General features: G+C 33.3%; 2 protein-coding genes across 4 annotated transcripts; one reads left to right on the top strand and one right to left on the bottom strand.

Annotated features, from left to right (window-relative positions):
• The first annotated feature begins 1,236 nt into the window (after positions 1–1,236).
• On the top strand, positions 1,237–6,362 carry LOC126724158 (GTP 3',8-cyclase, mitochondrial). Of its 3 annotated transcripts, XM_050428499.1 has the most exons (8): positions 1,237–1,366; positions 1,481–1,554; positions 2,266–2,886; positions 3,075–3,242; positions 3,331–3,522; positions 4,875–4,943; positions 5,526–5,615; positions 5,779–6,362. In XM_050428499.1, the coding sequence occupies exons 2-7, from the start codon at positions 1,489–1,491 to the stop codon at positions 5,607–5,609; spliced, it is 1,200 nt and encodes a 399-aa protein (XP_050284456.1). In that variant the 5' UTR covers positions 1,237–1,366; positions 1,481–1,488; the 3' UTR covers positions 5,610–5,615; positions 5,779–6,362. The 3 variants fall into 3 exon arrangements, with proteins under 3 accessions (XP_050284456.1, XP_050284458.1, XP_050284457.1); XM_050428501.1 differs by lacking the exon at positions 1,237–1,366 and having other exon boundaries at positions 1,381–1,554; positions 5,932–6,362; XM_050428500.1 differs by lacking the exon at positions 1,237–1,366 and having other exon boundaries at positions 1,381–1,554; positions 5,784–6,362.
• Positions 6,363–15,195: 8,833 nt separating this feature from the next.
• LOC126724157 (uncharacterized) lies at positions 15,196–15,779 on the bottom strand. Its single transcript, XM_050428497.1, has one exon. It carries the CDS (start codon positions 15,632–15,634, stop codon positions 15,356–15,358), a length of 279 nt encoding a protein of 92 aa, XP_050284454.1. The 5' UTR covers positions 15,635–15,779; the 3' UTR covers positions 15,196–15,355.
• Between the last annotated feature and the right edge of the window lie 2,303 nt (positions 15,780–18,082).

The raw sequence follows: 18,082 nt of genomic DNA, 5'->3' as shown, positions 1-18,082 counted from the left end.
AGTTGCTATAAAGAGAAAGGAACCGGTTGCTAGGTTGGAGAGAAAGAGTGTGTGTGTGTGTGTTTGTTGATTTATATTATTTCATTGGGTAGTTTATGTTATCGTAATGAGTTGTATTGTAAAATAAGAAATGAGATGTTTTGTAAGTTGTGAAATAATATGATAAAATAGATAAAATAATTTTTTAGATTGTAAAAGACAAACCGGATGTTAACCCTTTAAGTGAATTAAAGGTTGATAATATCCATATCATGTCCCATTATTACAAATAATTTAAGTAACCATTGGTGTGAATAAAGATTTGTTTAATACAAATACTATGAAAACGAAAATATATGCCACTAATTCACTTGAAAATATTAAAAAAATTCATTATTAGGACATTATAGAATTTTGACAGATGTATTTTCTAGCAATTTGTTTTCTTTTTAGGTAGTAAGTTGGAAATTCCACAACGGACTTTCTTGGTTAACAACTAAGGAAAATACTAGGATCACAACTTGCTTACATGACAAATTATAAGTGGTAGAGATCTGAACTCATTATTTATGACTTGCCACGTAAGTAAGTTGCGGTAAAAATTGTGGTTCTAGGCTTCTAGCATTACTCAATACATGTCTCACATAAAAAAGAAAGTCAAGAGTCCATTGCAGTCTAGGATGGATCAGCTTTGTATTAATTTTAACTCCGGAGAAAGCCCATATGAGAGGAGACCCCCCTACAGTGTAAACTGTAATAGCAATAGATTAAGATCAGAAATCAAAAGGTGGAAAAGAAAGAACAAATAGAGAGCAGCCAGCGGAGTTATAATAATAATAATAATAATAATAATAATAATAACTAAATAAGTCTCGTATAAAAGAAAAGTCAAACAGTCCATTTGCAGTCTAGGATGGATCTGCAGTGCAGTGCTTTGTGCAACCTTTTGTGTTAGTTTTAGCTCTGCAGAAGACGATATGAGAGGAGACCCCCCTAAAGTGTGAACTGTAAAATACAGAAATAGATTAAAGATCAGAAATAAAAAGGTGAAAGAGAAAGAACAACTTGAGAGCAGCCAGCGAAGTTATAATAAGAAGAAGATGAATGGTGAATGAGTTGGACATGTCTGTTCATTGTCATTGTCAATGTCGAAAAAGACTCTCCACTCCACTCCTTACTCCCAACCCAACCGTGCGCATGCCTATTTTTACACATGTAAAATAATATCTAATACCAAACTTCATAGGACATCTATTTACTATATATATATCTATTTTCTATGTCCATCTCCCACCGTTGCTTTTTGGTTTTGGTTCTTTGGCCTTTTGAGACATTTCAAAAGCCATAAACTCTTTCTCTGCACTCACAGATTCCTTCCAAAAGAGAGGTCAGTTTTCCTTTTCCTTTCCTTTTATACATATACACAGATATACCTTCCTTCAACAAAATGCTTTTCCACTCTTAACAAATTTTTATTTTTATTTTTATTCTTACAATTCAGCGGCAACGATGAGGCGTTACGTCTCCAAATTCCTTGCTTGCCCTTTGCCTTTCACAAAATCCAATTTTTTCCTGGTATGTCTACATCCTTTCTTTTCTTTCTTATTTTTGTTGGGGCTTATGTTATACTGCTTGCTTTGTTTTCAATCATATTCATGCTATGCCTTTTTTTTTTCTCTGTTGGGTTATTATTTTGAGTTTCAGATTTGTTTTATCTTAACACTGTTGTGCTCCAGTTCCAAACTGTTCCTTTACCATAATTTTATGTTTCTTATTTCACTGTTACATTCGTGTATATATGTATATAAAATATAAAACATGTATTGTCAATACTCAGCAACACATTTGTCAGATGATTGTACTGTGTGTTTCTGACCATAGGATATATATTTATATCATTACACACTTTTTGGTAAATTCATGATGGTTTAGCTCTGACCCATGTTTCAATATATTAAACAAATCATCTGGGGGTTTTCCTGGTTTTTTTTTTTTTTTTTAAACAAACATAAAAAAAAAAGAATGCCATTTTTAATTTGTTCACAAAAATAAACTTTCAGAATTCTATGTATCAAGTCCAAACATTTTAAACATCATAGCTTCCAAGTGTTTGATTTTTTTCACCCAGTGATTGAGGATTGGTTCCTCAGCCCCCACACATGCTGTCTGTGAATTTAAGTTTATTATTTCTGCTAGATTTTCTCAATTGATTGGTTTTTGATATTGGGGGGTGATTGATGTTGGTAATTTTCAAAATGGCTAACAATTTTGGAACTTTATAATCAGGTCAATTGTGAGGTTGAATCATATTATGCATCCAGAGAGAGTAATAGTCAAGGTTTAGTCCGTAGTTATCTGAACGGATCCTTCGCAAAGATGTATGCTACTTCTTGTGCTACTTTGTCAGAGGATACTTCAAAAGATAGTCCTGTTTCCGATATGCTAATTGATTCATTTGGAAGGCTGCACACTTACTTGAGGATCTCCTTGACAGAGCGTTGCAATCTGCGATGTCATTATTGTATGCCAGCGGAGGGTGTGGAGCTCACTCCAAGCCCTCAACTACTCTCACCGAATGAGATTGTTCGACTGGCAAATCTGTTTGTAAGCTCTGGAGTGGAGAAAATTCGTTTGACTGGGGGGGAGCCAACCATTAGGAAGGATATTGAGGACATATGTCTACAGTTGTCAAACTTGAAGGGACTAAAGACATTGGCCATTACTACCAATGGAATTACTCTTGCAAAAAAACTTCCAAAGCTGAAAGAGTGTGGGCTTACATCCTTGAATATCAGCTTAGACACTTTGGTGCCAGCTAAGTTTGAATTCATAACCCGACGCAAAGGACATGAAAGGGTTATGGAATCAATCAATGCTGCTGTAGACCTTGGATACAATCCTGTGAAGGCATGTTTTATCCTCTCAAATTTGTGCTTATAGTTATATATATTTCCTGACTTTTCTTTGTGTTCTTAACAAATAAAAAGAATTTTTTTTTCGCCACCGGGGGGGGGGGGGGGGTGGTGTGGGTGCATGTTAAAAGTACTACTCTTAGTCTTGTTCAAGACTTGTTATGATAAAACTTTGATTTTCAGGTAAATTGCGTTGTAATGCGTGGGTTCAATGAGGATGAGATTTGTGATTTCGTAGAGTTAACACGTGAAAAGCCAATTAATGTTAGATTCATTGAGTTCATGCCTTTTGATGGGAATGTTTGGAATGTCAAGAAACTTGTACCCTACTCTGAAATGTTGGATAGAGTGGTAAGGTAGAACTCTGGCTAGTGACCCACTTATATGATTGTGAATGTTTGTTTATACATATGCTAATTTCCTCATTGTTAATGGACAGACAAAACAGTTTACAGGCCTAAAGAAACTTAAGGATCACCCGACAGACACAGCAAAGAATTTCAGGATAGATGGGCATTGTGGTTCAGTTTCGTTTATCACATCAATGACTGAACATTTTTGTGCTGGATGCAATAGATTGCGACTTTTAGCTGATGGGAACTTCAAAGTTTGCTTATTTGGTCCTGCAGAGGTGAATTTTCTTCTGGCTTTATATGCTCTCAATTTTTACTAGCATAAAGACATGGATTTTGTTTGAGTATTAGCATTTCTTATTGGTACATTGCTATTGCCAATGCTCTTTGGACCTAATGGCATTTACTTCCCCCCATAAAAAAGGTTGGTGGTGAACTCCTGGATTTAATCACATATGGCTGCATGAATGGTATTTATCTAAAAAAGAAAATCTTGCTGTGGGAACATGTCTTTCTGAGGTCATATGCATTTGATATCTTTGTTGAATCACCAAACTTATGGATGATTTAGCCCCAACTCCCAAGAGATCAGCTGGGGACCACGCCTCATGAGAGGTCAATAGTCAAAATTCCCTTTCTCTCTACCCTTAGGGACAGAAAACTTATACCAAAAAAACAAAATCCCTTCAAGGTAAACTAACGCTCATTTGGCTATGATAGATATAGCTCTATGTCTGATGTTAATCCACCATGCATAACTGTTATGACTCTTTAGTTGTGTATGAGAGTAGTACACTTCTCAACTCTGCTAGTCACCTTACTTTTATACGTACCTACCTATTGCCAAAGAGCTCTAGCCCAAATGGCACCTCCTTCCCTTGTAAGAGCAAGGTAGATGTCGCCTCCTGGGCATGAGGATAAATTGCTTAGCCCATCAGGGGAGAAAAGGGATTTCCCAGTAATTGGTTCTAGTAGGTGGGGTCAATTGCCATAGGAGTTTGATTAATAGTGAGGATTGTTGTACATTATTGTCTATGATGTGCAACTAGTCTAAGTGAAATTCTCCTATGTCACCAAAAAAGAAAAAAAGAGCAAGGTAGATGTCGAGGTCATAACCCACCTGGTGCCTGTGTAATTATCAATCAAAATAAAAGGAAAAAAGTATCTACCTGTCAAAAAAGGGGAAAAAAAAACCCCTTTTAGGTTAACATGATGAAGGCTTAATGCTTTGTAACCGATTTTGGGATACCTTTCTGCACAGATTGATAACAGTAGGTATCAGATAAACTATTCTGGTCATGATTAAACATATTTTGATTATTCATAGATGAAACTAGGTGAGAAACATTTTTAAGTGTATTAACTTCCAATTGAGCACTTCCAAAAGTAAAAGGTGAGTTATGGCTATTTTTTGGCCCTATCAAACTTCTTCCTATCTGCACCAAAGTAATAAGATGATTGAAGACTTAACATGTTTTGAGTGAGCTATGAGGTGCTAGCTTTGAAAAATTAGGCAAACCTTTACATTTCCCCTAATGGAAGTTGTAGCTGAAATATTTGCCCTTTCTTTTGAGTACTAATATGGAAATGCAGCTTCCTTGTTATTCTTATTAGACTTTGTTATTTGTAGGTTAGCTTAAGAGATCCCCTGCGGCTTGGTGCTGACGATGATGCACTGAAGGAAGTAATTGGGGCAGCGGTATGCATTTTACAGTCTTTTCATGATGCCAGAACTTTGAAAAAACCGTTAGTTTTTAAATTCATGAAAGCTTCATGTTCTCAGTGGTACTAGATGTTTTACTATAAGTTATTGATGTAATTGATTGGGGAATCTGCTGCTACTTTTGATTTAATGGGTATAGCCTATGACTTGTTGTAGAGCCACTTGAAAATTATGGGCATTTGAGGAGACAGTCATGTGCGATACTCAGATGGAGACTTAATGAAGCAATTAATTTTTCAGTTCCCTAGAAAAGTATTTAGAATTATAAAGCTATTATGCTTTTTGTTAGTGTTTTCTGTTATGTTTACATTTTATGGCTCTCTTGTATGCCAAAAGGGTAAACTTAGACAAACATGTTTGTTGAGTGCCAGAAAGTTCACAATGATGCACATACATAGCCATGCTCCTGTCCCCAGAACACGGAAGCCATGTTCCTGTCTAGAATTATGGCACACGACAACATAATGGACCATAATTGTTTAATTGGATTTGGATATGAAGCTTTCCTTATGCAATCTTTGGCAACTACTACTTCTAATTATTCCTATTTTGCTTCAGGTGAAGAGAAAGAAAGCTTCACATGCTGGAATGTTTGACATTGCAAGGACTGTAAATAGGCCTATGATACATATTGGTGGATAAATTTAGGTATTGCCCTTTTCAAAAATGTCTTTGGTTTGTTTACTTTGTACTTGTATTTGTAAAAATTTTCATTCTAGAATTTAATGAGGGTTTCCTTTTAGTTTCAATAGGATTAACTTGCTTGCATACAAACTTTTTTTTTTTTTTTTTTTTGTTTGGTTGATCTCAGCACAGAGAGGGGGAAAACACTTTATCACTTGGTTATACTATCTGGAGTGTGTATATTCAAGCAGTATTACAACTCAGTCACTCATTTACTACCGAAGAACTCTGACTTATTTTGTTCTATTTATTTATTTTTAAAGTTCTGGTCTATTTTCAGCATTTTCAGTGAAAGAATATCGCTAGTTCTCTCCTTTGAAATTCATCTTCATTCTTGCTTTTGCTGTAACAAGGAAATAGACAAACAGACTGCCCTCTTCGCATGAAAATCATGTACGCAGGATTCATATTATCCTGGTCATGTCAGTTTATTGAACTGGCTAGTGCTGGCTGCAGATGATGCTTTGACCACTTCTGCAAAAACCTCTTATATTAACCAACCCATGTGTGTGGTATACTGTTGAATTTAGTGACTGTCATAACTTGTGTGTATTTCTCAAGTAAAAGTAAGAGACACTAGAAGGCCACCTTTGGTTTGTGTACTTGCGCTTTACTTAGTAATGTTATAAGTTATATGCTGCTGCAAATAGGTTTTATGTTTGTTGTAATAAGTGCTATCTTCCTCCTGTGTTGGAGGAGTTGAGGAAGGATGTTTATGGTTTTCCTGGTTAATGAAATCGTGCATAATTAAAAACAAAGAAGAAGAAGTTTCTCAGCAATCTTGGAATTCCATTTTGGCATGTAATAGTTCATTTTGGTGGAGAGCTGAGAATGACAAATCGTCTTTTAGGTTGGTGGTGGTACGTTTTATTGAGAATTATATGGTAGTAGTGGTGGTTCCATGAAATAGCAAATAGAAAAATAAGCCTATCCTCGCTGATTTTATTTAATAAGTTGTTAAATAGATGAGATTCAAGTAATAGTTTAGTGATAATAACATTCTTTACGGGTCTATGTGAGTTAAAGTTTAAGGCAAAAACTTGTTTTGTGTTTTACACACACTGATTTTATAATTGAAAACTCACGTTTTTGAGTTACAAAAACATAGTGTAAAATAAACACTACCCAAAGTTTAACCTCCTCTCTCTCTCTTCTCACTCCCTATAAAAAAACTTTTTGAAAAGGATGTGTGCCTATATTTGAAGTACACTTCCGATCAATGAAAAAAAAAAAAAAACAAAAAAAACAAAACAAAACAATGGGGTTGAATCAAGTTGTTATGGTAGGAGTATATTTTGGTGAAATTGAAAGAAAGGCCCCTTAAATAGGCTCGATGCCATTAACTCTGTTGAATCATTTTTATTTTTTTTGCTAAAATAGAAGTGTATCAAATAAATTAATAGATTTGAAATGACTTGATTTTAAATCCAAGCATTTTAAAGATTTAAAATTCTTGATGAATTTGTCATCTAAATTCTTGACATTTTTTACTGTCAAAACAACAAAATATTTGGATATTTATCCAAATTCAAATCCAAATACGTAAAGCATGTCATCCAAATACACCACTAAAGTTTCTCTGAATATATATATATTTTTCCACGGAAAATGGAAAACAAAGTGTATATAGTTAATTAGTGAGTGGCTGTTGTTGTGCCTGAAGTAATGCTCACAGTCATCGCTCATTGCTCCACCCCCACACCTTTAATTGTTATACAGTATCCTTCATTTGTCTTTGTTAACAAGTTAAGATGGCAATTTGCAATGACTTGTCTCCGGAATCTTTGTCACTTCTCTGCTGGATATTTTGATCTAAACCATAATAATTTGTTATTTTATATTTCAACTTGACAAAAGGCAGTCCCACTCGCACAAAGTTAATAAGAAATCGACAAATTATATAAAGACATTGACACTCGGCCTGATTAAAGCCGAAGTCAATGCTAGTTCTGAGTCAGACTTGTAATTCAGTGAATGGACAAAACCCAATTTCTCTCAGATCGGTGGCAACCTTATGTACGAAGGCAGGTCTTTTTTTTGAGTAAGTATGAAGGCAGGTCTTGGTTAAAAAAAAAAATGCTGAGTTTGATGTATATTTTAACCAAGCTTTATTAGCTTTTATGAATACTCTAAAAATTAGACAAAAACTTTGTCATAATAAATGACATTGTCTAAAATTCATCATAATTACTTGACTTCTATTGAATTACATATAAAAATGACTGGTCATGAATTTTAATTAATAATTTTATTTGTCAAATAGAACTGAATCTGGTACCTAAGAAACTAACCTAAATTTTGCCCCCAAAAAGAAGTTTATATATGAATAGTATCAAGCATTGAATTCTAAATCTCAATGCTTGATGCTACAAAAGATTTCCAACCCCATCCTTAGATAATTAGTTTGTTGTATTTTACTTATGAATTAACTTAGTTGGCTAGCTTTGACATACAATTGTACTCCAATTTGGAGCAATCCCATTGAGTTCAAAGTTCATTCCTTTTTGCTTTGAGAATTAGTAATCTCTCTCTCTCCAAACTTCCAAACACAAAGTACAAAAAGAGGCTCCATTAAATCCAACCCACTCGGCTGCTTGCATTAATATAAGATAGGCAGTAAATAATTTCCAAATCAACTCACGCGAGAGCATTTTTGCTTTACCAAAGTCAATTTAAAAGACTCAAAGTCACTTATTAATCTTATTCATCAAACTTGGATGTTCTACTTTATTTTACATGAACCTCAAGAAAAAACATGTAATAAAGTGGTAGGTGATTTTTTTTTTCAGATTACTACCTTCATCAAGATCGAGGCTGTAATCACTCCTCTTAGCTTTTTCTTCCTATAAAAGAAATCCATGAAAGTAATTTACATGCATGCGTTATACTTCATCTTAATTCTTGTTTATTATTATAAAAAAAAAGTTATTGTTTAGTAGTTAATTTCTAGTTGTATCTTAGTTGGAGAAGATGTAGAAGAGACAAAAGGGCCTGGCATTAATCAAACAAATTGCATATATAATCCATGACGTTTGCATAGTTGAGTGTATATATGTATGTCATCCATTCTATATATTATTTTTGCTATTTGCAACAACTTCATGTGTGGTAGAAGGCTTGCCTTTCATAAAATAATTTATATATTATATGTAGTCAAAGAATATCCTAACCTTATTATAGGAAGTAAACATAGCATGTCGGTGAGTATCTTAATGTGCAACTTTTTGTTTATTTACTCAAAAGTCAAAATGTATAATGGTTTTAGATCTAAACTAATTTCAATTTGTGCGCTGCTTTCACAAGGAGCTGGCGAAAGTGAAGAGGGTACAGCTCCTCTCTACCAATACTCATCCATCGTGTTGGTGTGTGTATATATATATAGACAGATATACATACAATTTTCAAACATATTATTGCATTGAGTTTCCCAAAAAAAGATTAAAAAAAAAAAACCAAATAAAGAAAAAAGAAAAAGAATTCGACTAATTAAATACAATTTGACATTTCCTATACTTCTTTTGCTGATCAATTTATATAGTAACATAAAATATTTTTCTAGCTTGGTGCTAATTAAAAATGCATTATTATATATATTTTTTTAATTTTTAATTTGGCTAGGTAACCATAGAAGGTGTACCAATGGGCTAACACTGGAGCTGATCTGTTACAGTTGACTAAAGATCTAACTTTCACTTGAACCTTATATAGATGAAATAGTAAATCTTAAGCAATTCAATTAGAGACCCTTCTCATAAAATCTATGATCCTTTGTGATTATATATCATATTGTGAATCGACTCAGTCATGCTGAGGAGAAGGAAATGTACAGAAAGCATAGAAACATACCTTCACTATATATATTCTAATTACATAATAGAAGAAAAATTGAAACTAAACAAAAGAGGAAGTTTCCTTAAAATCTTCTGTGGAGATAATGCATTTCAACTAACAATCAAGTAACTTAAATTAACTCTTCAATGAAACCATCCAAGTCAGAGAAACCATCAAAGAAGCCATTTAAGTTTTCATTTCTCCAAAATTCTTCTTCATCTTCCTCCTTTATTCTCACCCCATTTTGCAAATTGGCAAAAGCATCATGCATTTCTATGGTGCTGCAGCTTGGCTCCCTGTAGAAACTCATTATATTTTTGGTTGGTGGGCTTGTTGTTGTTGAACATGTAGTACTGTTCCTATTACTCTTCATCATCTCTGCAGGTTTTCCCGTGAGTCTCTGAACAAGCTCTTGAAAATTTGCAGGTTCTGTCTTTATGACTTCGGGTGCATATATGTGAATTATACGAATCTTTGGCTTGAGCTTTGATATCTCCCGTGAGTGTTTGTGCATGGAAAGTTGAGTAGAAGCAGCTGAACTTGTTCTACATGAATGTGGCTTCATCATCTTCTTGCAAACTTGATTGACAGAGAAAGAGTGGGTAGGAAAGGGGTGGTTTGATACTATTGATTGTGTATGTTTGAAGAACGACTAGTGGATATAGAGGCTACTATATATAGGAGAATGTTAAATTTAAGAACTTGTTTTAAAAAATACAAGTGAGATTTTTTTTGATAATACAAGTGATAATTGAAGGCAATATTAAGCTGTACATGTCTTTTGGAAACCAGGGTTGGATATATATATTCTACAATCTCAAGAGTCAATGAAGTAATAGAATGCAATTGGGCTTTGCTTACAGTTACATACACGCATACATAGATATATTCCTTCCATTAATTTGGTGTCTAATCATTATACTCCGCATCTATAACATAAGAGTACTCGTCCAAGTTCATTTTACCTAACTCCTGCATTACATTAACGTGGATAATATACAGCCACATGTTAAATAAACTAATCTTGGCTATCATTTTAGGAAATGCTTTTACATAGAAAATAAGTTTTGTATAAAAAATTCATACCAAACGATGTGAGAACTTCATGATTGACCACAATCTCTTATTATGCGTTCCTTTTTTTTTTTTTTTTTTTTGGTAATTAGTAATTAATCTCATCTTGTGCATTCAAAAAATGAGTTAACTACACCATTAGTTTTGTGAGAGCTTTTTTGATTATTAAAATCTAGAGATGTCTTCAGCTTACTACACTTTAGTTTCTGCTATGATCATGTTAGTGCATGTAAGGTTAGAAGTTAGAACTGAGAAGGAGGAAAGGAGTCGAAGAAAAGCTTTAAAGGAGACATTGTTAGCCATTGATTTTTTGGCTAAACAAAGACTTTTTATTAACAGAACAAACTAACATTGTTAGCCATTGTACCATGTACTCTACTTATAGTTGTGAAGGCACACGTACTGTTTCACAGCACTAGACTTGGTGTTAAGTTTAGTATCATCTGGGATTCACTAGTAGTCTGGTACATCTACTGTCTCTTTCACGTGGCCAGCTTAATTAACCATTGTACCGTATATGTACTCTACTGCTTGCTCTACCAGCCTCTGCACAAAACAAATGTACTAATTGGATCTACTTGTGGGGGCTAAATCAATATGTGCACGGGCCACGGATCTCTTACAACCATTTTCACTGTACTCGCAAATCAGTAGAGCACGAGATTTGTGCTGTTCCATAATTTAGAGGATGACAATCCAGTCAAGCGCAAATTTCTATATACTATCACTTTACTCTTACACTTCCATTGATGAGTAGAGAGGGAAAGTTGCTTGAAGTTTGCATTAGAAAATTTACCTTCACTCTCCTCTAACTTTTTAGCAACATGAAAGGTTGTTCTACAGATGACTGAACAAAAATTACAGCCGGATATCAAAAAGTAACATAATGGGGCCTCCTAAAATAACATTACATTTATGAGGTTCACGTGAGGTCTTGTGAATCCTTTTTTGTTTTAGTTACCAAAAAAGAGGATACATTAAGTTCTAATTATAACTTTGATACTCTCTTAGTGAGAGTGATTTTTTATTTTATTTTTAAAGTTTAAAGGTCCTACCGAAAAAAGAACAAGCTTTTTAATGATTTTGATGGAATGCTCTATTTTCTTTATATCCAAACTTTCCTTATTATACTTCTTTGTTTTTCAAGAAGATTAAATTATTAAACATTAAAGAAAGGGGGTTCGAACTTAACTTCTTCTTTTTCATATTTCATTTTTTTTTTTTTTGGGGACCAATGTAAATAAATGTAAAGAGGTTTTATGATATTTTAAAGATGCTTGAATAGGAAGGGGGTGTACCTTACATAAAGAAACAATTTTAGTTGATATATCGTTCATATAGGTGCCTAACATTTAGCTATATCATTACTTATACAAAACCCCATTTATATTAATAAAATGAAAAGCATCCCAATAACAAGAAAAATGAATTACTAACTGACAAGTTACCCTTTCTTTTTTGGGTTTTAAAAAGAAAGAGAGAGATTTTAAAGTCTAAACAATGATTTTTATTTCATGATGGGTAATCTAAATTGAACCCCGGCCCCTTTAAGAAAGAGGTATGACTTCATTGCAAATGTCACAATCATATGTAATAGTAGAATTAAAATTTGATAAATGATGATTGTTTATTATAAGTATTCCGATAAATGATGATTTTTTTTTTTTTTTTTTTATAAGGGAGGAGGTAGCCCCATCGCTGTTTTGGACTTCCCGTTTCTTTTACAGTCACTTTGATGCGGCTAACTGAACATTTTCAGTTGAAAGATTATGGTAGCAACCAAATCTCTTTCATTATTACTATTTTTTTCCTACTTGGATGGTAAATCTTGACATACTAATTTGTCACTTTGCGGCTTTCTTTCTCATTTAAACAAACAATTAAAAGCTGTTCGCAAATAATTAAACAGTAAACTACTAAAAATGATTAGTTAATAATATCAACAGTTGGTAGACATTGACATTGGATTTTTAAATTATTGATACCAGAAAGGTATATATGCGAATTTCTCAAGATAATATTCATTTAATTACCGTTTTAAGAGTTGAACAATGCTTGGATTGATAAAATCATTCTACCTAGTGATGTTACAATATTATTCTATAATGTCAAAAGCTTGTATCTGTCCCTCTAGGAAAAATAAAAATAAAAATAAAAATCTTGCGTAACTAAATAATTACAGTAACTACAAATATAGATTGTTAAGTTGCCTTCTCAAGTTAGCAGCCGATTAGAATGTTGCAAGTTTCAGGCTCTCAGCTTGCCCTCTCTTGTTCAATTTGTGAACTCAATTACGAATTAAAATAAAAAAGTTATACTCAGTATACAAAACTATCACTTTTGCAAAGTCTAAGAGAGATCATGGTAAGCACAACCTTGCCCCAAATTATTTGAAGAGGCTAATCTCTTGACTTAAATTGGCTACCTATCAATTTTGGTGGAAGGAGCTTGCCATCGTACTAAGGCAGAAAATTATAAGAAAAACCTTGGCTTAGTGGGATTGTTCAAATTTCCATTATAGGAAGACTTATGGTAAGTGAAAAAAGAAAAAAGAAAAAAGAAAATCACAAGAGGAACATTTCTTTTAAATAGCAGAAATTTGAGAGAGAAAAATTGTATATAAAATAGAAATCATTTGTTTCAGTTTTAATGTTTTACTTTATACATTAGTAATTATAGTATCCTATTTGTTAGAAGTTTATTTTTTTTTACAAACTATGATTTGTGGAACATAAAATTATGAAATATTCAAAATGAGATAAAGTATTTTGACAATCAAAGAGTTCAAAATAAAGTAAGCTACAAAGGTGCACCTAAAATACCACTGAAAAGCAGAAATGAAGATAATAGAAATTAAAAATATAGAAATAAAAAGCAAAATTAGGGAAGGAGATATTTTAAGGTTGTGTACATATATCAAGAAGGGTATGTAGGTAAATAAAGGAAGTCCATCAAAGAAAATAAATAATTTAGAAAAGAAAATCATGGATGGATCAAAGATTTCTGTCTCTTCATTAAAAATGACAGGTTTCTTTATAAGCCTCCAAATGGGTAGGTATACTTCGGCCAGCCCATAATCAATTATGGTTTCTTTTTACCCACGCTTTCACAGGCCCTTTGTTTGTTTGTAACTTTCTCTCTTTTTCCAAAAGAGATATTGTTTATACTTTTATATGCCTCCTAATCGAGAGCCACTTAAGATTTTAAAAGATTGATGGACCCAATTCTGACCAAACCTGTACCTCTCTTGGATCAAAACTTTCTTGAAGAAAAATGAAAGAAATTAAGCCCATCAAAATTAACACTGTTTGCCTTAAAAAAAAAAAAGAAAAAAAAAAAGAAAAAGACTTGTAAGAGGCCAAGAGAGCATTAATACTAGTGAAGTTAAATAACTATATAACTATTTTAGCTTACATAACTATTTAGTTTTACCAAAATACAAAAATGTATGTTATAATAGTGGAGTTATAGCTAAAATTTTTTTAGCTTCTTGTTACAGTGCACAGCTATTTATGGTTGTGCATTGTAGTAAGAAGCTAAAAAAAAAAGAAATCTTATTAAACTTCTCTCTCTTCTTTCATTAAAATAATATTTTCTCTTTTTCTTTCTTTCTCTCTCTCTCCGGCATCCTTCATCTCCTCTCTACTTCGCCGGCCTGCTCGTTGGAGGTGTCGAGGTGGTGCTCATAAAATTTATATAAAATCCACTGAATCAGACACCCAACTACCAGAAAAATACTAGTGAATATATTATTTTATTGTGATGTTTGTTTATTGTAGTGAATATATTATTTTATTGTAATAGATATATTATTTTATTGTAATATTTATATTATTTTATTGTGTTAAAAGTTAAAATAGATCTACTGTCGCTAGATGTTTTGTAAAGTGAATAGGTAAAATAGATAAAGTAACTTTTTGTGGTGTCAAATAGCTAAATTTTTAGCTTCACTACTGCTGATGCTCTTAAATATAACAAGGATAGATGAGTTCAAATCCTTAAGCTTTGGCTATTCTATAAAGAAATTATAAAGAAAGTTAAATAAATATACTGCAAGTTGTGATTGGCAAAATATAAAGTGGAACACAAAAAGTAGTATAGAAGATTTGTATTCTGAATAAAGAGTTCCAAAGAGAGACCCCAATGAGCAATAATGATGGAAAAATTATTTTATACATCGGGTAATACTGCACTAAAAAAAAAGGTAATGGTTGATGGAAATAACTTCTCAATTAAGGAACCTGTAGAACTTTTACATGTAAAAAAAAAAAAAAAAAACTATGTGAAGAGGGGGGAATGGGCTCCCACATGCAGAGGATATGTTCAGTAAATTCAACACAGCATTAGATCTCCACATATATAATGAATTTATGTTTGATCTACATGAATAGTGGATTGAATCACTATATTGATCATCTGTCCATATGATATTGGCTATATGTCTAACATCCACAATTTAAAATTTTCTCTTCCTATTAAAACATTTTTTGGATCTATCATTTATATCCTGCAACCACTCACCGATTGCCATCATATCACTAGAAAACGTGTAACAAGTGGTGCTAAAAAGACTTTATATGAAAGCTAAATCTGTTTGTTACTTGCTACAATAACAAGCTCTGTCCAATGAAACAATACAGAACCAAAGAATCCGTCTAATTCATTTACACATCAACACAACCAATCTTACAATATAGAAGCCAGCAGCCAAAGCTGTGCCACAAATAATTAATACAAGTATAAAAGAAAAACTAATGGAAGTATGTATGAAAACCAAAACCAACAACAAACAAAAAGGCCTAAGAGGCGTGATCATGAGGCTTTGAATTTTCCTTGATTGGAGACTGTAGGCCTCCTGGACGAGGAGACGGCTCGCCACCAGCAGGCATGTCGCTAATTGCAGCAAGAATTCGGTTAATACTTACAGACCGAGCTGGTTTGAAACTAAATGATCTCTTGGTGTCTTTGGAGAAGATGCTGGATGACTTTGAAAGTATGAGATACACCAAAGCTTGTACTAGAACAAACAAAGCCACCTTCATAAGCGTGTGTCCTAAATCACTTTCCATCATCATCATTCTTGTTGATAATGAGATTTTTGGACTGGGAGAGGCTAAAGTTTTGATCAAGTATGTGTGTTTGTGATAGCAAAAGAGAGGTGAGAAATGATGAATTGGATTTAGCTAAGACCATGCACACAAGTCCTTATATAAAAGCTGGAAAGAGATTTGCAAGCCTTTCCTCTTTGACTATTGACTTGGCCGCCTATTACTTAACATTCAGTGTAAACCAAGCCAATTCATGACACGTGGTTACTTGTTAGAAAGCAAAATGTCTAATAATTTAATTGACTGATTATAGTGCACCGATTTAGCCATCATCAAGCGTAATTGCAAACGTGACACCCACGTTCGAAGAAGCTTCTGAACTTGAAGAGGTTAAAGCTTGAAGGTGGGAATTGGTCAATTTTGACATTAATTCATTCTAGAGGGGCTTTAAAAGTATATCCACCTTCATGTCCATGACAACCATATTCTAGATACCACGTGTTATCTGTTTATCCAATAAGCTTTGCAAAGAGTACGCGTAAGTCATCAAATGAAATGAGACCATTTGATAATGATCACAGACCGTAGGTGTCTGTGTACTGTAGTTCAATTTATGTTTGCCTTATCTTTTGTGAAATTTGTATGGTAGGGTAGCATTGGCATCAATTATTGCAGTTACAGATGGTTATGTTTCATGTTTCTAATAGTCATTGTTAACCACACAATAAGGTAGCCAAATCCCTTTTCTGTTCTAAATTATTAAAAGCATATACAACCAACCTTAAAACATCACATGATTCACATTGCATTATTGGATTTAGATTTTAGAGTAAAGGAAAGAGCCGTGAAAGTGACAAGGACCACAACAATGCTGACCATGAACTTGGACAACAAGAGTCGCATACGACTGCCAATATATTTATGTGGTGCCACCTCACATTTCTTTGTCCCTTAGCTACACTTTTTCTCCTTGATAAGTATTACAAGAATTTTTTTTTCTAGGATCAAGTACCTAATTAAAGAGCTGATTTTTTTTAAAAAAAAGGTACCTAAGGAGTTTTAATTTTGTTCAATAAGATTCAAAATTGCTTATCTTAATAGAATTCGATCCTATTTGGGTTGAGTTTTTGAACTGACTGTATAACGGTCCTTTTGAAATGAAATTGCCCATTTCCAAAGAAGTCTCTTACTCTTTCACAAAGAAATTCCAAGTCAATATGATTGGAGTTGTACTACTTGCCTAATTCTTGGGCAAATCAAAACTCACATGCATAATCCTCTTGCGTGGTTTGCAATGACATGCTGTGAGAGATTTTATTTATTTATTTTTATTTTTAAAAATTGATATGAACACCTGCACCTAGCGAGTCTTGAAGACATCACCTTACCCTTCATCTGATTATTATGGGAGAATAAGGAATTGTCAATTAGTCTATAGCTCATTAGCACTGTGAAATAATTGTGAAGAAGAAAATGTATAAAACTCTATACTATGTGCCGGTTTGGATTCGGCGTCTGTGTTTTCATTTCAGCGTTTTTTTTTTTTTTTTCATTCACGCGTTTTAGGGAGACAAAATTTACTATTCACAACTGTAGCAGTACTGTTCACACACTATTCAGAAAAAATATAAATAAAAAATGGATCCACGGTACTATTCACACATTTAAAAATTATTTTGCTACAGTGTTTTCAGTTTTTAGTTTCAACAAAAATAAGTTCAATCCAAACGGACCCTATATGTCCCTTCACATGCGACTCTTCCGTGTGTAGGAGCTATGAAGTGTTGGTCAAGCTATAGCTCATTGGTGGGGGAGAGAATTGAGTAGAAGAAAATGTTAGAAAATTTTATACACCTCTTCACAAGCAACTCTTCCTTGTGTAGTTGGATGACACCCATGACAGATCCTACCTAAATGGTTGGGGTTGGCCTGACGTTAATCAATTAGCTAAGTGTGTAGGAGTGTGTAGCTAACCCATCAACCTAACCCAACTCAATTCGTTGGGTTGGTGAGTCGGTTTTTAGAGGTTGGTGGGTTGAGTTGGATTATGCAAAATTTTTTAATAGTGGGTTGGGTTGGGTTTAGGTCGTAATAATCACAAACCCGCCTAACCCGACCTGACCCGACCCGACCCACTTATATATTTAAAATTCAAATTATATATTTATATATATTAATATTATAATTAATAATATTTTAGTTAATTTTTTCTCTATTAAGCTCTTATATAAAACTCAATTATCTCGCAAACCTTAACAATCTTATTTCTCTCTCTACCACTTCCCATTCCCACTCTCCCCCTCCATTTATATTTGTTTATAACTGAGTTGGGATATTAATTCATGTATATTTTGTTTATCAATTCAATTGGATATATTTTGTTTATAACTAAGTTGAAATACTAGTTTATTTATATTTTACTTATCAACTCAGGTGGCAAGTGGAATAAATTTTTTTCTGCTCAATTTAATAATAATA

This window comes from Quercus robur, chromosome 4 (assembly GCF_932294415.1).
Source record: "Quercus robur chromosome 4, dhQueRobu3.1, whole genome shotgun sequence".
Classification (NCBI taxonomy): domain Eukaryota; kingdom Viridiplantae; phylum Streptophyta; class Magnoliopsida; order Fagales; family Fagaceae; genus Quercus; species Quercus robur.
This window is presented reverse-complemented; position numbering and strand designations above follow the sequence as displayed.